We start from the raw sequence: 26,158 nt of genomic DNA, 5'->3' as shown, positions 1-26,158 counted from the left end.
GTTTTAGTATTTTTGTATATTATTTTAACCATTTTAAAAAGCACGAATTTTAAGATAGTTCTGTCGCAGCCAACTACATGAATTAGCCGTTCAATAAAAAGCCTAGCCTTTTTAACTAGCGGCCTGAAACATTCAGTCGTAACGTTTGGTACATTTAATAAACTCGCTGGCTTATGTTTAGGCCATTCGTACATAGAGTGATTATGGACAGAAATATAAAAGATGGCGTATCTGACATAAAAAGATATTTCTTTTAAAATTAAATTTCTTGAGCCAATTAATGTGCATTATTGTCACTATACTCGTTGTTTTTCTTGAAACTTTGGAAACTCCATATTGGCAATTTGAAAGTGGTTGAAAAGGGAATTAAATTTAAATTAACAGTCAACAGGCTAGGCAAGTAATGAAATGTCATCGATCCAAGTCATTTGCCAAGCTGTTTGATCAACTGGCTGAACATCTTTCAGGCCGCTAGTTAAACGACGCCGTTTAGTTAAAAGACTAGGCTGTTAATTGAACGGCTAATTAAGCTAGTTGGCTGCGACATTTCCGTCAAGTATACATTCATACGATTCCAGATTTTGACAGCTCGCATTTGTCCATACAAAGATTTGTTATTTGTCTTAAGTATTCGTGTTATGGGTACGCACTGGTCTCAGAACTTAGCTAAGTCAGACTAAATAGTTTTATGCGATAATAGTTAATTAACTTATTCAGAAACTATAAACCTCAATTATGTCACATTTTTAAAACACTAGAAATGGATTCATTATAAAATAAAAATGACACTAGTGCCGTAGTAACCACTAACCAAGATCCCCCATCAGTGGCGTAGCAGGGGGGGGGGGTCATGTCTATTTTGGGGTAACACCCACCCGGTCTCTCAACAGTAAGAACAATTTACAAACAAAAAAAATAGCTACCATAACAATATATTTTCCAGGGATTCCTCCACCACAGAGCTCAGCTATATGTAGAATTCGGGGATTCCCGCAAAAGAGCCTGACGCGGTCATGGGGGATTCCCCGTCCCATACTCACGATCTATTAATAAATGATCCATGTATAGTATCATATAATATTTATTGATTTTTACTTCCGGCAGGGGGAAACCACCAACTTCCGCACCGGGTATCTACGCCACTGCACACTATCCAGTACATATTTTGGTAAATAAGGTTTATAGTTCTTTTATATAAATGGTCGACTAAACTTTTACCCGAGTACAATATTTTGAACATATATATATGTTTAATCCTTTGTATGTCGACAGCACGCCGTACAGTCCAGCGAGCAAGGCGACCGCTACCTCTTCCCACGAGAGGTTGTCGACATATTTTGTTCCTAAAAACAAATTCATTAAAAATAAGAGTAACAAATTTTCTAACCGACTTAAAAAGACGAAGTATTTTCTTTATTAAACACCAAGATATCTTCATTTCGACGTGTATTTTTAGTTAAATTAAAAATACGTTTCTATCATATGATTTGAATAATACTTGTAATATTTTAAAATCAACATTAAACTATTTTAACATATATTTATTATTGTTATATATAAAGCCATGTTGGCCTACTGGCTCCAGCTTGCGACTTTACTTCTCTTAGGTCGTAGGTTGGATTCCCTGTGCACCAATGGACTAATCTATGTGCACAGTTAAAATTCGCTCGACCGGTGAAGGAAACCATCTTGAGGAAACCGACTTGTCTCAGACCCAAACAGTTGATGGCGTATGTTAGGCAGAGGAGGCTGATCACCTACCACAGATCACAAACATCTGAGGCCCAGACATAAAAAGGTAGCGACACAATTTTTGTTAATCTAGTAAAGTTAATGTAATATATTTTATAATATGTTACCAAAATCACTAACTAAATCATCAAAATATTACCATCATCAATCGCAAACTTTCCAACAATTCTTGTTTATCAGCCAAAAGATTCGACGCTTCTTGTTGGGCTGCGCGTGCGCAGTGACGCAATACCGACACTTCTTCAGCCACACTGGAAATTATAAAAAAAGTATAGTTTTTTGGAATTTGAATTACGAGCTTCCTGGCAATGTTATGAATACCTTCAAGAAATGAGCGTACCGATTCTTAAAAGGCCGGCAACGCAATCACGAGCCCTCTGGAATTGAGTGTGTCCATGGGCGCCGGTATCACTTTACATCATGTAAACCTCCTGCCTGTTATAAATAGCTGACACCAAAAAAGAATGTATTCCCAGAATACTTACGCCCTCAACTCCCGATTATCCTCAGAAATCCTGTCCATAGTAGCGAGCCGTTTCCTCAACTCCTCGTTCTCCTTATTCAACCTCTCAATCTCCTTTTTAGCCTCTATCAATTCTGGCGGATTCTGGGGCTTCGGAGGCTCAACTTGAGGCGGTCCCAAGTGGACAATGCCTTTCGTGTCTCGCGTGAGTCGGAGGGTAGTTAAATCCAAGTCTAATGGCTGTGGTGGTGGAGAGGAAATAGACCTGGTCGGTCTATCTTCTATTAGGTGGAGTTTTAGATTGGATATAAGAACCTGGAATTGTTTAGAAAATTGAAGAACATGATATCCAGGATTGGTTTTAAAATATTCAAGTGACGTATTTTAGAAGCCCTGGGGGAGATTGTCAGACAAGAGATGATGTCGTGTTTTTGGTTTTTGATTGATTAGTAGTCCGATCTACACGGTAAGACAAATAATAAAACATTCAATTACGCAAAAAGCTTAGCGAATTGATTGAATATCGACGTTTATTTAACTGTCTAGTGATTCAATTAACTCTCTGATTTAACAACTTTACTGTGACAAATACAAGTTGCATAGATAAGGAATATAAGGTGTTGGAGACGTTTACTTATTTAGATACAAAACTTGGGTACTTACTTCCAAAGGCATAGGGGGTGCAATGACCTCATCCTCAATAAACTCCGACAGTCCAAGTGCTGTACTCATATTTAAGGACATGTTCAAGTCTTTAATCTGAGCTTCAAGTAACTCTTCAAATGGTGTTAGTCCGGTTGGTTCACCCTGAAAGATTGTTAATATAATCGGAGCCGTTTTAATATGTTGATGCTATAGTCGACTCACGATAATTTGGAACTCAAGGGACCAGAGAGAAATTTCAAATGAGAGGACCTTCAAATATTTATTTATATAATTTTCATATTTGGTGATTACGTACCAGTAATATAAAATTGCAGTAAATATGCTTACGTACTACTTAAACGGCCCATGGCCGGTTAAGTAGTAACGATTCAAAAAACGGAGTAAGGATTCAAAATAACAAGCGTTAAAAATAACGAGGGATAGACTCAACTTAAAAAAAATTCATCAAAATTCGTGGTTTATTATTTAAATATTAATCAGCTAGGCCGTTAATTGAACGGCTAACTAAGCTAGTTAGCTACGACATATAGATATATACTTCACAATAAAGTATTAACAATTATGGAGAGCAGGCACATCTGCTGTTAAGTGATACCCATGGACACTCCATGCCAGAGGGCTTTTGAATACGTCCTTTTAAGAATTTGTACGCTCTGTTTAACGAACCCAAAGTCGGATTCACCATGTTATATATACCTTGTCATTCAACTCCTTCGGCTGTTCAATCCTAACAAGCCTAGCAGCGATCTTTGGACTGTCCCTCGGTTTCGTGTCATCTTCGCTCGCAGCTGGTTCGTTCCAAGCCCGAGCGCGCATTGAAAATTTGCTCTGTACATTTGTGAAATTTTAATCGTGACTTTCATTCTAGAATAGTCAGTGCACCTCCGCTGCGAAACTCAAATGACAAAACCTTTATAGCTGTGCGTTGTAAGTGAAACTGCATACCTCTTATTAGTCTGTTAATTTCAATCGTGGACCAGATAGATCATGCATTTGGCCAATTAAAAATTGGCCTAAAAATACTGTTACCACATTCCAAATAGAATCCATTGACTCGATTTAAGATTTCATTTCCCGCCATTTTGTAGCGCGTGTGGCGCGGACACGTCTGTGGCGATAGACAATTTATATGAGCGATCGGAAAGATGAACTTTCAATTGGACCGAAATTCACGAAATTTATATCGATTGTTATTTCTCAACTGGTCTATACTGCACGTTTGGCGTAAGTAAAGTACTGTTGCACAGCGAAAGTCGGTTTCGCAGCGGAGGTGCATCAACAGCATCAACGCGTTTGTCATGGTTAGAACGTTTAGCGGCTATTAAAGCTAAATTTCCTAACTATATACGGATTATATCTGTTAGGTTATTGGAATTGGGTTAGATTTCGTAATAGCATTTATAATTAGCTCATAATATATTGTAAGCGGTCGTTATTCAAGACAATTTAATTGAATTCAAGGCATTTTAGCAATATCATTTTCATGCGAAGCTTCCATGTATCTAAAGTAGCATTTTCCCTATAAAAGTCATTTTAACATCACTGAAATGTAGTGAATCGTTTTGATCAGCAACAGACAATATTTTGACATATAAAAATATCCTATATGTTTGTGAATGTCGTGTTATGTGTAAATCTATATACATATATACAAATTCTTGCAATACTCTTCCGTCGCATACTAAATTTTACAATTAACGTCCTTATTGATAAAAAGTAAATCAGTCCCTTTGTTTTAGGACACTCATTTGTTACTTTCTGTCCAGTTATGTTTACGCTATGACTAAAAGAGACAGATTATTTTTATGAATAAGGAGATATTCTACAATGTCATGAGATGGATATGAAATGTACAATGAATACATGCAAAAATCTAATTTTATAATGACCTGCTAGCCAGGTTTATTATTTAACAAATTTTGCGAGATCTGCGTATACGGACGTATCTGTTATACTTTTACGTTATAATCTTTTACTGGCATATCATGCAATAAATAGATATATTTTTTAAGGTTGGTTGTTGTCAGGGTGATGTCATGTGGATGGTAAGGTGCATAGAGTGAAGCACATTATTATAGATATCTTAATCTTTATTTTATTTTTTTATATATTTTATTGATAAAATAGCAGCATTTATTATACACCTTAAAAGTACTGGCAAAATTCAATCAGCTTGGCAAGTTAAGTCTCAATACTAGCTGACCGTAGTCTCTATTCTCCTTAATGAGAGAGTAAGATGAAAATATCTATCTCACACACACTCAAAACCCCCTTGGCTACGACACAAACGTCTACATCTATGGCACTTAACAATACACTACGTTTTTCTCACAAATACCTTGAGCCGGGTCTGTTCACGATAGCCGAGCGGGCGGTGTCGCCATAGAGAAAAACACATAGACAACAAATTAGAAACGGCATTCCTTTTATTAGTCTGTTAATTTCAATTGGGGATACGATGGACCATGTAATGATGATGATCATGCATTTGGGCAATCCTCTACCATTAGTGTTACCACTTACGAATAATAATGGTGGAGTATTGACACGATTTAAGACTTAAAATTGAAAAATAAAACATGCTAGAGATTTTGATTAAAAAAATAAAGTGATTCGACTGCCTAACACATTTTTAACAGGCGATTATTATTATTTTTAATTCTGTCATTGGTCTATACTCTGTGGCTGTATTAGATATTTACAGTTCTACATACCTTTCTTAGCCGGTCGCCATTTTAGCAAATAAATAATTTTACTATCTACAACATCTAATAAAATCCAATTAAAAAGTAATTATTTTTATTCCTTGTGTTATTAATTACAATGGCAAAGTTTTAATTATGAAACGATTCTGATTGCTAGGTATATTAAAATATATTACATTAATGGTACAGGTAACCTATCATATCAGTTACTCCTAAGTTTGTACCACAGTTATTTAAGTCTAGAACTGTATTTTCGATTGGAATTATAGCCTGTATGGCACCAAAATATTTCCCTTATAATGGTTAATTTTTATTTACTGGCAATACTAATATCCATGGCAGCGACGCTCATACCGGCCAAGAAAAGTATGTGGCACTGTAAAGAACTAATTTAAATAGTAGTAATCGCCTTTATTAGTATAAAATAATATTTTGGTAGAGATTGTGTTCTGAAGGTGTATGAAATTGAGAATTTTAAAACAAATTTTAATTTCAGTGTGGCAATTCTGGATAATGTTAGGTAAATGAATTTATAGTTTAATGAAAATGTCATGACGCATGTTGTGTTGGGAAAAAGTTGGGTCAGCTATATCGTGTATTTAACATATTATTTGTAAAAAAAAAAATATCAGATAATTTTAAAGCGTTTGTTTATAAAACTTTTTATATATATTGTCTTTATCACTTTATAAATAAGTAAATGGGACAAAAGACAAATAGAAATACATACTTTTAAAGAAGTACTTTATTTCTTTTTTAACTGTTTACTAGGGTTGCCTGGAAGCGATTGCTTGTTAACATATTGTATTGATTGCTTGTTGCGATAAGGCCGCCCCTTGCGTGCCTTATAACTTTTGTATTATGTTATTTGATTTTATATAAATATAAAATGTGAACAAATAAATAAATTCTTTTAAGTAGCGAAACTCCAATACAACTGACCCAACATTGTGTGGATTGCCATCTCGCTCGATTTAATACAACAAAAGAGAGACGGCACTTAAAATAATATACCTGAAATTCATCCCAAGGTATGGAAGAGCATTCGTCTGAGTTTAGGTCATCTGCTGTAAGACGTAAAGACGTTTTTCCAGGAACACTTTGTTGAACGAGGAAGATGTTGTTCAGACGCCAAGTACACGTTGAAATCTTGACAGTTATAATGTTTCATTAGGTATATTACAGTAATTAATTTCGTTTAGTTTAAAATACTGCTTACCAAATCTCTGCGTTTGCACGAGCTGGTGATGGAGTGGTCTGACGGTGATGACGATCTTTCCACCACCTCCGCAGCCATTTCCACACCACTGTTGCAAGTGCGACCGTGTTCAAATTCCCTGTAAGCAAAAATCTGTTGAAAATCCAATCATTACACTCACACATACAATCAAATTCTGCACACACTCACGCCTGTTACAAATACCGGCAAACTTCTTCAGCATTATCACTGATTTATTATTTTACTAGCTGCTTTCGCGAACTTCGTTTCTCCTTAATGCCTAGCCTACCTTTTTAGTACATGCCAACATGGAACTTTTTGCTATGCTACCCCCTTTTTTATTTTTTGGTTGATTTTTTACACCTTGTGTCCGAAAAACCCTAATATCTTACGGAACCCTATTTTTGTTCAAAATTAAATATAGCCTATATTACTCGTAGTATAATGTAGCTTTCGAATGGTGAAAGAATTTTTAAAATCGGTCCAGTAGTTTATGAGCCTATTCATTACAAACAAACAAAGTTTTCCTCTTTATAATATTAGTGTAGATTAAAAGTACCACGCTACAAGCTTTTTAGGCCTCAGGCCTCATTTCTGTATATTCCACGATAATTTGTCAATCTAATAGGCAAGTCAATCAGCCTCATGTGCCTGACACACAACGTCGTCTTTTTGGGTCAAAGGCAGGCCGGCTTCCTCACGATTTTCTTTCACCGATCGAGGAAATGTTAAATGCACATATAGAAAGTTCGTTGGTGTACAGCCGGGGATCGAACCTACGATCTCATGGATGAGAGACGCCCTCTGAAGCCACTGGGCCAACACTACCCACATGGAAATGCCTTTTATTATGTCGTATTTGTGTGTTGCATGATTATTGATTAAACAGAGTGTGTAGAATTTTCGTGTATTGACTTGTCTTTTGAGTGGTACATGTTACTTTATAGAACCAATAAACACCTTTCCCTGGGTCCATTTATTATTTGTAGGGTGGATATTTTTTTTATTGATGAGAGCTTGGTCGGCACACTGTTACACCAGTGAAATAACCACAAAATATTATTTTTAATGTCTTGAAATATGACAAACACGAAGAGATCACATAAATATTAAATGAACATTAAACAAAACAAAAAATTACTAATAAACTTTTTTTTGTGCCAATTAAAAGTTGGAATAGCGTACAAAAAATGTTATCAATAGAAAATGATTGATAGGAATAAGAATTTTTTATTATGTAAGGATTTCACGGCCGGTAAGACTGAAATGGACAAAACTATTTGAACTAGAGAATTAATAGTAAACATATAAAGTGCTACATACACAGTGAGTGACATATATAATATAGTGTCTTCCGTTTAATAGAGACTTTCTTATGTTAAAAAATAAATTAAATTAGTCGCAAGATTGTAATGTTCCATGATGTCTTAATACACATGAATATTTAAAAAAAAATTAAGATAGGAAAGACAAGAATAGACAAAAAATACATAAGACAACCAAGGCAGCAGATGTCTCAATATAAATAAACTTAAATGGAAATGGGCGGGTCTAATGACAAGAACAGAAAAGTGGAGTATTAAACTAGGATCCAAAACAATGAACACAAAATTAGACAATTTAGAATTTGGATAGACCAGATTAAGGAAAGAGATCAGTGTAGACAGAAATATCCGGATTTGGAGCAGACCTTTGCCAGTAAAGGGTATACAGATATCTAGGAATGAATGATAATAGAAATATAAATGTATTTAAATGTAAAGCATCTGCAACCATTAATTTTATTCAATTAATTTTGTAATGTTTTTTGTTTTATCTTATTTTGATTATTCTTTTGTGTGTATAAGCTTCATTAAATCAGAATGTTGTGTGCGCCTATAATTGGGGTAGCACCTAGGCTTGTGTTTGTTTGCAACAAATAAATAAATAATGTTTAAAGAACTTTATTTCTCATTACAAAACAGAAATATTTATTTTATTTACATGAGAAACTTAATATTAATATGTATATATTATATACGAGCGAGATATACGTCGCCATTAGCCGTAACAATTTTAGTCAGCTATGTTCATTCTAACATGCATCTTTAATGCCTTTTTGAATTTGTCAAACACTCCAATATTACGAATTTGAGATGGTAATTGGTTAAATAATTGCACACCCTCATACTTAATAGATTTCTTCAAATAATTTGTACGCGGCTTCGGTAAGATAAGCAAACTCGCTCGACGAGTATTGCGTGTCGTTGTGTGTTTGATTTTTTTAAACGACAAGCAACTATGGATTGACTTATTTAAAAAATTTTTTATCAAGATACAGGTGCTATATACATACAGTTGTTTAATTGTCATAATTTTGGTTTCTTGGTAGATTTTATTAGTCGGTGTTAAAAAATTGTATCTAAATAATGATTTTATTAATTTATTTTGTAGTGTTTGTAAGTTAGAAATTATGTTTTTACATGCCGTACCCCATATTTCAATTAGATATATGAAATGTGACTTGACTAAACAATTATAAATTAAATGACGTACGGATTGAGGAATACATTTTGATATTGACCAAAATCTGCCTATAAGTGATTTTAGTTTGGTAATTATGTGTGATATATGAAAGTTCCACTTTAAATATGTATCTATTCTAAGACCCAGATATTTTTCCCATTTTTTGTTAGTGATTTCAACGTCTTGAACTTTTAATAAATACATAAATAAATCTGAAATTTTATTATTATTAGTATCAATTATTGTACTCTACTGACTGTATTTGATACCTGAATGCCATATCAGCATCCAAGGGTGATTCAGCAGCAAGTCCCACAATGACATATCGCTCGCTGTCGGAACTCGCCGTTGATGCCGCGTCACTTCTGCCCTCATCACGGGTCAGGGCACTGTCAATTGACGTCACCAGAGATGTCAGACCTCGGCGCATGGACGAGAAACCTTTAAAACAATACATTACAATATAATATGGGCAAACTCAGAAGGACATAAGAGACTTTATTAATTTGTAAATAAAATTTAATATGCCTCTAGTAAAAAAACATTTTTTTGTTCTGTGGCCATTTATTTTTTAGCTATTGCATAGATTTTATAACAGGCTTTGAGCGCGGCGACCGAATCAAGAAGTTCCGTAACGAAAATTAGCCTAACACACGATGACGTATATACATATGTGCGGGCAATACGCGTTAGAGCGAGACAGACTATATAGGCGTGTTAGTTTGGTAGAGTGGTAGATTTAATTAATATCAAAGAAAAAAAACTGCATAAATAAATAATTATAATTGCATAAGTTGATAAAAAAAATTGCTATACAATAGCTTTACCGCCGCAGTCCCCGAGTGCCACACGTTTTTTTATTAAGTAACACACACAAGTTTATAAATATGAAATAAAACGATTGTTTTTATAGAACAAACAGGCAGGAGGCTCATATGATGATAAGTGTTATTTGGACCTCACACTGCCTAGAAGCAAAAGTGCTATGTCAGCACTTTAAGAATTAGTATGTTCTTTTCCTGAAGGACCTTAAGTCAAATCAGTTCGGAAATACTATATTGGAAAGCTGCATCTTGTTTTTCATGAGGATATTGCCTTTATTTTCAGTTTTATTAATTGATTACAATGAATTGTCTAATCTAGTTTAATTTAAGTTAAATTATAAATCGAAAACTAATATCGGCACATCCTACTAATTAATACAATAAAGATAACTAAGAAAATTAGTAATTCAATAATATTAGTTAATAAAATTGGATCTAGTCGTATAATTTTTGATCAGCCAGTTATTTCGGGACTTTTTTGTAATTCGTTTATAAAATATACGTACTGCTAAATCCAAGGCCAGGGCTGGGTGGAGCTAATTCTTCTGCTGGCAAAGGCTGCGCCGTGCACACATCTATGGAGTGCGTGGCTAGGACCCCGCTATCTCTGTCCATGATTGACGGAGCCATCGTGGACTCAGAACCTAGAGAGGTACCTACAAAACTTATTAAATAGCGACTAACTTTTTAATATAAAATTCAGAATCAATACTATATCCTATATAGTATATATATTATTATTATTATTATTATTATTATTATTATAAATATACTATATCATATAAATATATGGGCGATTCCGCTATAGACGATTTTTGACATGAATTTCTAAATCACGCTATTTGTTACTTTTTTTTATATTGGTACAAAGAAAAAGGTATAAATTTATTAAAACATTTTTTATTTTTTATTTTACTTCATATTTAAATTTTTGGCGCGCTTGGAAACATTATCATTCGAAGAATTGGCTGAATCTGCAAAATCACAACGTGGCAACACAGGCACGAAAGAGCTGTTACCGACAGTTTCAGTTTATGTTTTACCGGCTAAATGTGTAGTGAAAATATTGTTTTATTCTTATGTGCCAAAAAATGTAAGTACTTGTTGTTATTTTTTAAGCGTTATTGAATATAAAAAGTCACTGTTAGCTTGTTGCACCCGCGATACAAAAGATATAAAAGTTTGTGTTTTTCACAGAAATGAAATCCTATAGTTTTCAAACTTTGTAAAAGTAAAAAAAAATCAAAGGCAAACGTATTTAAATCGTTTTTAGGAGTATAATGTTAGTTGAATTGAAATTTACTTAAACTTAAATTGGTTGCACCCGCGATCGTGATGTTAGGATCGCGGGTGCAACTCTATGACAAATAACCGTATTGCCTGATTTATCACATATTTTATTTTTTTGTTATGCTTTAAATAATAATAATATGGTGTACATGATTGGTGACAAATATTTAATGTGTGGTTATATTATTTTCCGTATTTTTTTACACATTTGGCACGCAGTCTGTCTAAAAACATCTTCTTTATATTCGTAGCAAAAGAAGAAGTTAAAGAAAAGATGGCCATGTTGGATGCTAAATGAGAAGGACTGAAAAATATACCAGGCATTCAATAAAACATTTCTTCCAACCTGAAGTTGGGAAAGATAGTATTTCCGTGGCGCGAACTTCACTGTCTCATCTCATATGCAGACTAGTTTTGAAATCTCCGAAAACCACTACTGAAACAAAAAGTGATTGGGATGACGATGATTTGGAACCTCTTACAAATAAAATACAAGAAGGAAATCTCTGTCCTTCAGTATCAGATCAGAGTAAATCTTTTGTCCCACTTAAAACAAAATTGCGCATTTCAGATGTTTTCAGACGACGAATATCCAACAACGTCTCTTCAACCCTCAAAAATACTGGAAGAAGCATGCCCTGAAACTGGTTCTGCCTGTGCTGATTACCAAGAGATATTAGCGCTGGTTTTTACGTGCTCGTGTAATTGCTCTGTAAGTCTGGCAAAAAAAGTACTCAATACCGCTATGTAGGGGTGTGTCAGAGCGATATGGACGAAGATGGAGAGGTTAGAGTACAATTCCTGACGACGGTTGATGGCAAGCATTTCACTGAAATTGTTAATGACATAGCAGACGTACGATTTTAAGATATTATCGCGAAGTTGGAAGCGCCAGAGAAAAAGATTGACGGAAAAAATACGTTTGTAGAATTTTCGGCGAATATTGACGTATTTGAAAAGAAATAATTAATATAAGTGACAAAGAAGTGTTCTGATTAGTAATAAACATTGATTGATCTCTTATTTTATTCCTGTAAAAGTTTTATTGATGTTTGTATCCACTTAAATTAGACGGGTTGCACCCGCGATAATTTGATGTTGCACCCGCGATTGCTTTAAAAGTGAATAATTCTGTGTTTATTTTTGTTTCCTATAAAAAAATATATTTGTTTACTTGGTTAGTTTAACGCCTTACGAAATACGAAGGCATAACATAATAAAAGTTTCACAATTAACAGACTTTTGTGTTTTTGTTTAATGATCTAGAAAGGTTCGGCCAACTTTGTTGCACCCGCGATAGGACTTTGAACCTCATTCCTGACTATATTAATTATTTCAATAAAATTATTTTTACGAAATATAAAGTGAACTTGTTGAAACGTAGCACTTACAAGAAGATGTTTATTTAAAATATTTTTTGTTTTATTATTATGAAACTTAACATGCGTCAAAATGTTGCACCCGCGATAATGGAATCACCCATATCCGAGTCGTTAAATGAAAAAACCAACAATATTTTTGCATTGTCAATTGTCCATGTATTAGATTAATTGTGTTAAGTAAAAAAACATTGTTAATATTTATTGTATTATTTTTTGTAAAATATGTCATTTTTCTCATTTGTGAGACTTTTAATGTGGAGCAACGCACTTAAAATTGATACATTCACTAATATAGTCTCAAATCTTCAGACTCGTATTGAAATTGAAAAATGTGCGCGGTCAAAAAGGTTTGTAATCTCTGACATGTTAAAAATGATAACTGTCAGAATTCTAAGGAATTAAAAATCAGAGTATAGTAATAATCGCATTACCTTTTTTATTTTTGCTAAATAAAATATATTTTGCTTTTACGACTTTCCCCGGGGCAAGCGATATGATGTGGTCAACTTTAATAAATAAACAAAAGTAAACAATATATAATGAGTATAATGAGACAATGTTTGGAAGTCGGTACCGAAATCTACGCTAAAACTACGTCTTTTTTCATCTAGTATCTAAAACCGTTTAAAAACTACTTTTATTTAAAACACACTTCATCAGTTTGGATCAGAACAAAACAACCTTTTGACAAATTTCTTAAATGCTTCAGCCCTCAAACGTGAGATTAATGGCCATTGATATTTATAATTGAATAACAACGTGGACATGATATCTACCCATTTTCAGGTCCTGTAAACTGGATGAGTCGAGTGGAACACTATCCAGGTCCCTGGAAGAGGTTTCCTGTCCGGGACAACTCGTTGGAAGCACTAAAGTCATTTCCACAGCTGGAACCACCATTCCTACCACAATTGTGCTGTAACAAGAGCCCATTATCAACAATTTAATAATATTTGTTAGATTGTATAACAACATCGCATCCTGCATTTCTAGAAGAAGAAAAAAGAATATTTTGGTCATTACATATAAACAGAATAATTATTTCAAAATTAATTTCTGTTGATAATGAATAATAAAAAAATACATTTAAATTTTCTAATAGGTTGGTTAAGATTACATTTCCTTTATAAGTCACAGCGAACAGTCAGTCACAGTACACTTACCCAGGATCCTCAGGCATCCTCCCAGCCTGGTGTGAGAGCCAAGCTGTAAGCTCCGAAAGCTTCTCAAGCTGTCTAAGTAGGAACAGCAGCTGGTAGTGGTTAATTTGTAAACCAGCCAAACCACAGGTCCGGCCAATCATCCAGATACGATTGAAGCCGTCTTCAAAACATAACTGGAAATTATTAACAAATAAATAATTTAGAATGAAATTGGTACATTCAGATCGTTTAATTATAAAAAAAACAATCAACCATATAAAATAGGCATGCAAATGCCATAATAATAAGAATTGTTTGCAAAACTTGTGTTACATTTTCGAAGAAAATGCAAGTAGGCAAACTTCCAAGAAGCCAAGATATCGTAGCCTTAGCTATGGCGGTGGCGGGGAAATTTCCGCCAATTTGAGGTTATTTTGCTGCGTATCGAGATTTAGAAGTTTGTTTATTTTTTTATTCAACATATATTTTTCATAATAAATAAAAGTATTCGCGTACAACACCCCATTTTCTAAAATAATTGATCTGTGGGCGAAATTCCTTCAAATAAAAAGCGATATAATTCTTAAGTCTGGCAGCACACTTGCAAGACTTGTGGCTATGTGAGCGTCCATGGGCGGTGGTATCAGATGAGCCTCCTGCCCAAATGGGAAAATGCCCCCTTATATAAAAAAAATAGGCAATTAGGCATATAAGTGATTGACCATTTAAACGCACCCTCAATCTTCAGGCTAAAACTGCTCTATCAAAGAAATTTAGTAAAAACACTGTTAATCCACAACACATACAATAATTAAATTTTTCCTTTAAATTAAATGCTCGTTTTTTCCAAATAATTTTTACCATCTAGCAGTTAAATCTAACTCACCCAAGCAGTCAAAGGCGTGGCGTCAAGCAGGGGTGAGGGTTTATAGTTAGTAGCTTTTGCGCCGCTGAAGTCGATCCATAAAGGTTCGGCTCGTGCGCACCAAATTGAACGATTCTCACGCCAAAGTAATTCAGGAGTCACTGAATTACCGCGGTTTATGTCGTCTAGACCTGAATATTCAAAATATGTATGTATCTTCATCTCCAAAATCTTATTTGAAGTGAAACTTCTTTAGGAAGATGAGGGTAAAATTTACGAAACGTCACGAACATGTGCAGCGTTTTTTGTCGAAGAAAAGAGATAGAGCGATAGATTCTTGCGATTCCTTAAAATGTAGGATCAAATTCAATTTCTTTTTTCTTAAATTCCTACAGTTATAAACATTTCAACAAAAGAAATAAATTAGATATATCTTTTCACACTTACTATCTGCATGTAAAACAAACTGCTGATGTATGGGGTCCATATCGTCGTCTGCGCATGGAAAATGGCCGCGTGGAGTGAGGCGACGCAAAGCGGCGATTATGGACGCTAAATCCGCTCTTGTGCCTGCTGTATCTAAAATATTAAAATCAATCTTGATGTTACGAATAAAGAGTTTTAAGATCGTAATACCCATCAGCTTTTTTGCCTCGATATCGAATCTAGCAAATGCTATAATAATGTTTTATATATCAAAATTAAATTAATTTGATCAAAATACAAATAGTTTGTTATTATATATAAATCTTAATATACATATATAAAATCCTAAACTACTTAACTATTTTCAATCAAATTGCACACTGTCTGCAGTTTGATATAACTTAAAAGATAGGAAAGCTTAGATATACAATTCTACTGTACGAGTGTATGTCACTGAACACGGCAGGACCGATTTGAATGATTTTTTGTATGCGTTTGGGTAGAGCCCTGGATGGTTTAAAACACGAATCAGCCCGACACTTTCATACTTTGTTTAATATTCTAATCGTCTGTCGGGTCGTAAGAGCACATTTGTTTAATTACAAATAGTATATACGGACTCACTAATTATGTGTGTCTATGGACTGACCTATTTGGGCAATTAGCCCATGGGAAGCCCATAGGACTTTAAAAAAAAATACTCACTAGCGCGTGCTGATTCCCGCACATTTGTGAATGTGACACGTGCAGTACAAACGTGCATCTCCTTTGGCCTGTCACGCTGTTGGGATATATGTTCCGGGCCTGCTTCTAACACTATCTACACAGAAAAATATCTTTCAAATAATCCCATAAAGGACAAAGACGTAAAAATCGTTAACTCAAAAATTTTGACATTTTTAAAAAAAATATAATATAAACTGGTGCCTACATGACTTATAAAGATCTCTAAGAGATTTAAAAACCAGTAAAAAAAGGTGAAAATGTTTGCCTCGAGGCAGAGAACAAGACAGAATTTTCAACACAACTATACTTTGAAAAATACAGTTTATCATAAAAACATATCATGTCACACATACTCGCACACATGCACGCAATTATTTATTAATAAAATTTGTAACAATACGTACCTTGGGCATAATAACTTCCGAACGTACATCCATATATGTAGATGAGTCATTCGTGGTCGTCGAAGCAACGGCGGCGGCTACGTGCGGAAGGAACGCGGTCAACCATACTATACTCGGTACGTCTACGTTCACGCGCACGGGCGACACTTGTACGTACATTTTTGGCGATGGCACTAAAATGTTAGATTGGACAGATTAGATTTATCTTTATATGCGCAATTATAGCGGGGAAAACTTTGTGGGCTAGCCGGCGTATATAACCTGCAAAATTCCATGAGTGCTAAGCAGAAGAACTGATCAGCTGAAAATCAAATCATTAATATGTCAAATAGAAGAAACTAGATGCCCATGACACAGGCAAATCTAGAGTGGGGTCTAGAGCACCTCTATAAATTATACATACTATTGGTCTAAGATCCAGCCCTAAATCGTCCTGCACCGAGGTGATTAATGAACGACACATATTTTAAATGAAATTTAAAATATTAAAAAATAAATAAACAATGGGTTCGCTGAAAAAATCCTGGACAGGATTTAAATGAAAAAAAAAGTTTTAATTAATATTTTCTATTCAACATCTGACTCATCGGAAGTAAAATCTTGATTTTCGAATTCATTAGATTCAGCAGATTCTTCTTCATTTTCCGTCATTTCCACAATGTCCTGGATTTTCAAAGGAGTTTGGTCCCCAATAAACCCCGTTGGTTTCAAATAATCATCAAAATGCCACCCGTATTTTTCAGGGTTGGATTTTGCACAGGTAGAGTTGGTCGCATTAAGCCACATAGAATTTACATATATAGTTCTAAAAAAAATTTGTAGTAGTGAAATCCAGCATGGTGGTATAGTGTTTGAATCAAATGTTTTTTTTTAATTGTTCGCTGTTTTCCTTTATACCGTAGTTTTTAATAAGAATACGATTTCTTGCATCATTAACACTCTTGCAGTAATTAACGCCATACATTTTTGCCGTAAACTCTTGAACAATATCCATTTTTTCATTAATGACAATATCAGCTTCATCAGTTAGTGATGTAAAAATAAAAAAAAATTAAATGGTCTCACTTTTCCTTTATTATAAAATGCAGCAGTATAATCAGACCCTGTGAATGCGTGGAAAGCAGGTAGACTTTTACACAATTTTGGTCCCAACTTTAGTGCTAAGTCAATGCAGTTAATGCAATCAAGGTGTTGGTTTGGTTGTTTCTTATTCGCTGATTATTATTATTGTTGCATCTTTTTCTGTCCCATGAGATACTCAGCTCGGACTTCTTTGTCGGCCTGTTCCCAGCCGGACTAAAATTCAAATTTTCAAAATTCGCGAACCTCACTTAGGACCAACATTTTTGCAGTGAACCTTATATCAACGTGTTTGCAATAAAACAGCGCTCACATTGATATAAAATTTATTGATTAATCATTTCAGTGTAAAAACCTACTATTAATATACCTGTGTAAACCTGTGAACCTTGTGTCCGTCCAGGAAAAAAATAAAGAACCTAACAATTGAACATTCTGCAAGTCTCATACTTTCAGCTGGTATAAGATTTTCTTATTAATCTCATCAGTACAATTTTCAATAAAAAAACATTTTTTAATTAATAATTAAATACAGCCTGTCCAGGATTTTTTCAGCGAACCCATTGTTTATTTATTTTTTAATATTTTAAATTTCATTTAAAATATGTTTCGTTCATTAATCACCTCGGTGTAGGACGATCTTAGGCTGGATCTCCAACTATATGTATTATGTGTAATAATGTGTGTATAAAACGTAAACAGACTTTTCAGATTTGACAAAACTTTAGATATTTTTAGTTAAAATATTTCTTTCTCTTTCTAAGTATCGAAAATGTTTGATTCTTTCCGTGCATATATATCACAATTATCTGGCTATATCATTAGTAAAATTGTTGTTTTTTTTTTCATATATAAGGTGCAATTCACGTATGTATGACAGTAACAAGATGGCGCTGGCCTGTAAACAATAGCTCCGTGTATTTTATTGTTTATAAATAGTTTCATTGCATTATTTCAATCAAAAAGTTAATCAGTGAAGTTTGTAAAAGTTATCTTTGTGATGGTAATATTAAACAAGTACTTCTTTATGAAACAGTGACAATATTAACAATAAAATGTTTGGCCCCTAACATTTTACATAAAACCATATTTTGCTTAAAAATACAATTCCCAATCAATTTACAAACTTAAAAAGTGACAACTTTACCGGTGAAGTGCTACAAACTAGTAAACTGCAATAAAAGTGAAGAAACTTAAAAATTAAGTGAATCCTTTGTTCTTCGATGTGACTCACGTCAGTTGAATTCTAACGTTTTTTCAACGCAATTTACACAAATATAAATATAATAGTTAACTTCGAAGCATACGTAATAAGCCTGTTGGCTAATGGTACTATCGACTTACCTCAGATACATAGGTTACTATTACGTGTCCTGGTTCGAATCACGTCGGTTCAAGCCAAACGTCTGTTAATCATATTTTCATTTTTTTTTTTTTTTTTTTTAATAATGGAAAACGACTATGTTACCAAAAGAAGAAAGCAAAGAAGATCTATTGAATCACTTAACACTTCATCTAGTTCTGCTCAATCAAACTATGACTTTTCTGATCCAAGAAGTTTACCAGAAATATCTACGAGAGGTTTAGATGAACATTACGAATTACTGGAGCAAATAAAAAAATTAAAATTAGAATTAGATTCAGCACATCAAAAAATTAAGAACCTATCACTTGAAAATTCCACCAAAAGCCTTGAAATTATACAACAGAAGGAAACTATAAATAAACTAAAACAAAATTATTCTTCACCTTCCAATAATATTACTGCCAACACATTACCACAAAAGCAAAACCAAGAAAATGCAGAATCCGCCTGCAGTCACTGCCCTTCCAAATATAAAGAACTTAAAAAGCGCAGTATACAAGAATTCCCACCAAATATTGAAAACCACAATCAGAATATTAGGGAGCTGCCAATAGATGTCACTATAAGAACAACAAAATCAGATATTCAAAACGACAATGTCAAGACGGTAAATGGTCAAGCAATAGAAAATCAACCCAAAATAATAATATTTGGGGATCAGCAAGCTTGTGGCTTAACACATAAACTAATAAAATCAAGATCAAATATGCAAAAGGAAAATTACAAAATAACTTCGTTTATAAAGCCCAATGCTACTAGTGCACAGATTCTTAGTAGCTGTATTGGTGAGATTAATAAGTCCGTAATTAAGCCCAAGGACATTGTAATGTTGGTAATAGGTGCAAATGATAAACGGCCTTATGCCTTCATCGCACAATTGTGTAATGTGCTATACCAACTGCGACAGCAAAAGGTGTTTATAACAAATGTACAGTATAATACTCACTTAAATGTAAAATTAATTAACTTTCATTTAGAATCTATAATATCTAATTATAAATATTGCCACTACTTAAAAATACGCCACTCGAAATACGATAAAAACACACCCTATTCTCATACAAAACACCTCTTCAATTTATGTGATAAGATAAACGCGGAAATCGAGTACATTCGATATTATACACAGCATAAGACAAATCTCAACAATAAATCCATCCATAGTCACACAAACTCAACTCGCACTGTACAATTAAAAATAACAAATTTTTTTAAAATGCCAAGTACCAATATTATAAATAAAAACCAGCCTTCCGGTGAGAATTTTTTTCGTTGCAACTAATAAGCAAAATAAATTAAGACTCATCCATCAAAATATAGCAGGGTTGCTTAACAAACAAGATCTGATTAATATAGCCATCATAGACCTGCAAAGAAATTTAGGAAATGTAGACATCATATGTTTCACAGAAACTTTTATTAAACAAGGTAGTGAATCCAACGTTAAGATAAATAATTATAGATTAGTCTCTTCATTTTCTCGGCCTAACCAACGCCGAGGAGGTTCGTGCGTCTTAATAAAAAACAATTTAAAATACAAGGAAATTTGTTACCCTAGACTCGCAATACCTCTTCAATTCGAATTTTGTGGCGTTGAAATAAGTAAATACAACTTAATAATAATATGTATTTACCGGACTCCTAAGTTAGATGTAACACCTTTTTTATATAATTTAGAACAACTTTTAAGTAACCTATGCAGGAAACGCAACAAAAAACTAATATTATGTGGAGACTGGAACATTGATATTTTAAAAAATGATAAAAATTCCCGAGAACTTATCTCTATTCTTCAAAATAATAATTTACAAAATCATATAAAGCGCCCAACACGTAAAAACGCCTGCTTAGACTTAATAGCAAGTAACATAAATGACACACAAGCGAGCCTCCACTACTTGGCACTTTCAGACCATGAGACCGCACAATCGCTGACTTTTACACTCGAAGAAAACGAAAACTTGAAAGATATCCCAAAGTACTGGTATATATACAGACGAGAACTCAATAGAGAAAACACTAATACATTTATGAGGTGTCTATCAAGCCTTACCTTCTCGGACGTATACAGCTCCACAACAACAAATGAAGCATTCGACAACTTCCATGACACTATAACATTATTTTACAATTTGTGCTTTCCGATCTTAAAAATCAAAAATACATTCAAGCCTATCAAAAATAGATTCTTTACTAAAGCGCTAAAAAAATGTTGTATAAGAAAAAGAACGTTATACCTAAAATATCATTTAAATAAGCACAATAAAAAACAAAATAAGTCTGCATATAATAAATACTCATCTATCTTAAAAAAATGTATACATAAATCCCATCAACTTAATAATGCAGAATACATAAATTCCGCAAAAAACAAAACTAGAGCAGCCTGGAATGTAATTAAAACTAATACACGAGACATGACATTTAATTCAGGAATAGAAGCAATTAATATCGATAACAAAACATATGAATCACCGCATGAAATATGCAACTTTTTTAATGACTATTTTACCTCACTGCCTACTAAAAATAAAACAAACAATTTGCCAGAAGCTAAAATCCCTCTAAACCATAAAAGTATTTTTCTTTCCCCCATAAATAACACGGATATACTAAAAATTATTACATCGTTGAAAAATACAAAATCTACAGGATACGATAATTTAGATACCAAAACAATTAAATCATGCGCATTATACCTACTTGATCCACTGACATACATAATTAATCTATCGATAGTAGAAGGGATCTTTCCTGAAAAACTAAAAATATCAATTATCAAACCATTACATAAAAAAGGAGCAAAAACACAAATGACTAATTATAGACCAATAACTTTAATTCCCATATTATCTAAAATTTTCGAAAAAGTCATGTATAATAAAATAGAGAATTTCTTTTTATCATACGATATTCTAAAAAAAGAACAATTTGGCTTCAGGAAAAATCGTTCCACTACCCTTGCGTGCTTTACCCTAGTTAAACAAATTACTGAATGCTTAAATCATAAAATGCTTGTAGGTTGCATCTTTTTAGACATGACAAAGGCTTTTGACTTTGTATGCCATGAAAGACTTTTAAAAAAATTAGAATGCTACGGAATAAGAGGTAATGCCTATAACTGGGTGAAAAGTTACCTTGAAAATAGAATGCAATATGTGGAAATAACAAAGATTTGTAAACTAAAACAAAAAACCTATAGATCCAACTATAAGAAAAATGAGTACGGAACACCTCAGGGCAGTATTTTGGCCCCACTACTTTTTCTAACATACATAAATGACCTCCCAGATGCTATACACCAGAACTGTATACTATTTGCTGATGACACTACACTTATAATAAAAGGCAAAAACGACCAAGATTTAAAAAACAACTTAATTAAATCTCTAGACGACGCCATCAACTGGATGAATTCAAATAACCTACAAATAAACATGACCAAAACTAACATAATTCATTTTCAGACATATAACTCTAAAACACTAATAGACGTACAATATAAACACAATAAACTGGACATAATGAACGAGTGTGTATTTTTAGGTATAACGATAGATAAATTTTGTAATTTGAAATCACATATTGAAAAATTACAGAACAAAATAGACCGTTTTGTTTTTGTGTTAAAACGACTAAGGGAAACTGTTAACCATGCTGCGGTATTAGCTGCTTATCATGCATATATTGCATCTATAATTAGATATGGAATTATAATTTGGGGAAATTCAGTCGAAGTGAATAGGGTATTTAAGGCCCAAAAAAAATGTATTAGAGCAATTTGTGGAGCAAATTGCATCGATAGTTGCGTGCCTCTATTTAAGAGACTCAAAGTGTTATCTCTTCCATGTATTTATATATTAGAAATGTCCCTGTTCGTACACAGAAATATACATATTTTTAAATCGAATGTAGTAAGTAGTAGACATGGGGAGAAATTGGCTGTGCCAAAAATAAATTTAGAATTATTTCGGAAAAACGCCTTCTGTATGGCAATTAAAATTTACAATAGATTACCGAAAGAACTTAAAGATCTTCCGACAAGAATCTTTAAAAAGCGACTTAGTGCATTACTTTTAGAAAAAACGTACTACTCAATAAACGATTATTTGTGTGAGACATGGTAATTTATATAAATTTAATTATGTATGATAATTGACTTAATTGATATGAATCTGACTAATAATGTAAAATCTAAACTAAGATAAATTTGCGCGCCACTGTGTGTGGCAGAATATGCGAACGACTGACAATTGTACCACCTTGACATTTTATACCATATTCGTGCAATAAATAAATTATTATTATTATTATTATTATTATAGTGAAAATAAGAAAGATCGTAGAATTTGTTTACATTCGGATTTTATATCTCTAGTGAAACTAGTGAGAATACAAATACGTAATATTTTTCATGATGTTTATTTTTCAAGTAAGCCTTGAAAAAAATATTACTAATTGAATTTTTTAAAGGCCCAAATATGAAGGCCGATTTTTTGAAGATTTCTCCACAAGATTGGGCCACAATGCTGTTACGAAAAATCTACTCCAAAATAAATCTGTATGCACTAGAAACACAGTCATACAATCACATAAAACTTACCAGGGAAGCATACATCTCCCGGATAATAGAAGAAAGTGAGTTCTGCGTGTAAAAGACCAGCATCACCGGGTAATGTGGCCTTTTCTGCGCTAACTAGTGGTCGAGGGGCTTCCCTTGACTTAGAACCTGTTGATACCTGGAAGACACAAAAGCCTATCTATGATGAAAAATAACTCCCTTCGCCGTGTCGTTTCAGAAACCTTGCTATCTTAATTACTTGCTATATTTTTCTATTTACACATAATTACAGTGTATAAATATATGTATAATAAATAATCTTATAATTAAAAGATCTTCAATTATTATTTACAATTCGGACCCAACCCAGGCTGGGTCTAGAAGATGTTTTATGGTCAATATTAGTATGTATAGGGTATTTTAGCAAGAGTTGCCAAAGAGAGATTGCTTTTATAATTCGATTTGATTGATTTATTACCATGTTAATGTTTTGTTTGTTTTCTTTGTTATCTAATTTTTGTGTTTTAAAAAGTTTGTGGAATTAAGAAGCCTCTAAGAAAAATCTTATCTAAATTGCTGAGATTTATAGAACTCAAAGAAGAATTCGCAAAAATTGAAAATTTTGTCCATGATACATTACTTTTGTTTTAAAAAGTTTGTCAAATATTATATCGAATGAGAGAATTTTATTTTTGAAACCTAACTTTTGTGTTTTAAAAAGTTTGCCAAATATTATATCGAAATAGAGAATTCTTCCCTAGTTATCATTATTTGTGTTTTAAAAACTTTGTCAAATATTATATCAAAAGAGAGAATTTTATTTTTGAAACCTAACTTTTGTGTTTTAAAAAGTTTGCCAAATATTTTATCGAGATAGAGAATTATTCCCTAGATATCAATATTTGTGTTTTAAAAACTTTGTCAAATATATCAAAATAGAAAATTTTATTTTTGATTTCGAACTTTTTCTGTTTTAAAAAGTTTATCAAATATTATATAGAAATTAGAGAGTTCTTCCCTAGATATCATTATTTGTGTTTTAAAAACTTTGTCAAATATAATAATAAATTTAAAAAAAAACATACCATAAACATAACATACCTTGTAAACCGTAAAGTCATCTATCCTTAAAACTAAGCAAGTAGTCATCAGTTTGCCCAACTGCTGGAGTATTCGCGTTCGTGTTGGCGATGCTGTAAATACAAGTAAATGTAAAATATCCAGACCAATTCTGGATTCTGAAATGTGCCTTACGAAAGATATAATATTGTTAAATACCTTGTGAGGTAGATTGTGTGGACGGAGCATTAGAAGTGGATGTCTGCGAGGCCGGTTTGTGACTTACGCCGTTCGGTAGCGACTCTTCATTTTTCTCTTCTTTATTGCTAGGCTAGAATATTCAAAAATCAAGAGTTAGATGTGTTGATTTTAATCAAAGATCTTTTGTCAAAACTATTTTTTATAGCTCGTTTGATAACAATATATATAAAATTAATTTAACGCAGAGCACGCGTATAACAACGAACGTACAAACATATCATCTTGCGTACAAATGTTTTAATTTACCTTTGCACTGGGCGCGACCGGCTTAGGATCCAAGAGATCTAACAGAGATCCACAGAAAGACGACAGAGCCTGCGATAACCACTGGCTGTGAGGAGTCGCTGCTTCTCTATACAAAAAAAAATGCAAAATAATAAAAAAAAAATTTTTTCACGAAAGCACTGAAAAAGAAAGAAAAGCTATAAATCTGACTAATCAGGGACAGCCTTCGGACAATTGACGATTTGATACTTTTAAGATTATAATCTGACGGTTTCACTTTGATAGAATATACTAAATAATATATTATAATACGTTTAATTGTAAGATCACAATATTTTGACAGTTCACCATCGCGCGAGATAGATTTCAATGTAACTAATGCTGGCCATAAACGGACCGCATGTTGCAGAGCGGTCGCGTTGAAGACCACATAATAATACTTATGCGAGTTCATTAACAAGATGGGGATTTCGATGAAGAAACACCTCTCCTAGTACTACTATTACGCAAGCGTCGGTGTAGAAGTCACCGTGAGATTGATGATTAATGACGCTTTTTACAAAACTCCAACCATTTTTTAACCGCCTAAGAGACTTCACATTTCAAAGTATTACAGAAAGACACCAGAATAATTCAAATATATATTTTTACCTATATCCTCTCCAATGCCTTCTGTCATCAGAAGCCTTGTGATAGGGGAAGAGATCCGCCTGCATACTGACCAGCGTCACTTGGAGAGCGCCACCGTTCGCCAGTTGAGGCATTTCTGATCTACCCACTAAAAGTTATATTTTTTATTAAAATAAAAAAAAAATTACAAAAATATCACTAAAATTAAAAAGAATATGAATGAACAATTTCACAAACTCATTAAAAATGCCGTGTATTTCCTTCCTAAAAAAAAATTTTATAATTTAGAAAATAACTAAAACTAAAAAATTCACAAATGATACAATGTACTTAAAGATTTAAATTTGTTTAAAAAAAAAAATTAAATAGCCTTTTTGGTACAACTTTAATTAACTCACATCCTGGATCATCACACAGATGCAAGTCGATCCTCGGTGCCAGCAAATGGTAGGATGTTTCACGTACGTCATGTTTCGCGAACATTCGAGCTAATATATCCCGCTCGCTTGAACTAGATCGGCTGGATATCTGTTGCACTGGTTCCTCTATCTGTTAACACGTAACATTAACGTACGAAAAGAGACTATCATCCCTGAGACCGTAGGTT

At 33.3% G+C, this 26,158-nt stretch overlaps 1 protein-coding gene across 5 annotated transcripts in view; it reads right to left on the bottom strand.

The window, feature by feature from the left end:
• Positions 1-609: 609 nt before the first annotated feature.
• LOC110996839 (UHRF1-binding protein 1-like) overlaps positions 610-26,158 on the bottom strand; it is a 31,657-nt gene continuing 6,108 nt past the window's right edge. Inside the window, exons 8-28 of one of the 5 annotated variants that reach the window (XM_045631570.1) lie at positions 25,950-26,100; positions 25,573-25,699; positions 24,943-25,048; positions 24,655-24,766; positions 24,478-24,569; positions 23,419-23,554; positions 16,370-16,542; positions 15,945-16,059; positions 15,261-15,392; positions 14,835-15,004; positions 13,970-14,142; positions 13,583-13,722; positions 10,641-10,790; positions 9,568-9,751; positions 6,806-6,923; positions 6,601-6,735; positions 3,578-3,709; positions 2,879-3,022; positions 2,238-2,530; positions 1,892-2,003; positions 610-1,343 (exon numbers count right to left, since the gene is read on the bottom strand). In XM_045631570.1, the coding sequence (XP_045487526.1) occupies positions 1,305-1,343; positions 1,892-2,003; positions 2,238-2,530; positions 2,879-3,022; positions 3,578-3,709; positions 6,601-6,735; positions 6,806-6,923; positions 9,568-9,751; positions 10,641-10,790; positions 13,583-13,722; positions 13,970-14,142; positions 14,835-15,004; positions 15,261-15,392; positions 15,945-16,059; positions 16,370-16,542; positions 23,419-23,554; positions 24,478-24,569; positions 24,655-24,766; positions 24,943-25,048; positions 25,573-25,699; positions 25,950-26,100 (2,934 nt within the window). In that variant the 3' untranslated portion in view covers positions 610-1,304. Of the gene's footprint in view, positions 1,344-1,891; positions 2,004-2,237; positions 2,531-2,878; positions 3,023-3,577; positions 3,710-5,130; positions 5,232-6,600; positions 6,736-6,805; positions 6,924-9,567; positions 9,752-10,640; positions 10,791-13,582; positions 13,723-13,969; positions 14,143-14,834; positions 15,005-15,260; positions 15,393-15,944; positions 16,060-16,369; positions 16,543-23,418; positions 23,555-24,477; positions 24,570-24,654; positions 24,767-24,942; positions 25,049-25,572; positions 25,700-25,949; positions 26,101-26,158 lie in introns of those variants that run through there. The other 4 variants (XM_045631572.1, XM_045631573.1, XM_045631571.1 and 1 more) reach the window with 4 other exon arrangements.

The sequence above is a fragment of the Pieris rapae genome, chromosome 16 (assembly GCF_905147795.1).
Source record: "Pieris rapae chromosome 16, ilPieRapa1.1, whole genome shotgun sequence".
NCBI lineage: Eukaryota > Metazoa > Arthropoda > Insecta > Lepidoptera > Pieridae > Pieris > Pieris rapae.
Note: the sequence above shows the minus strand (reverse complement) of the source record. Positions and strands in the feature narration are given on the sequence as shown.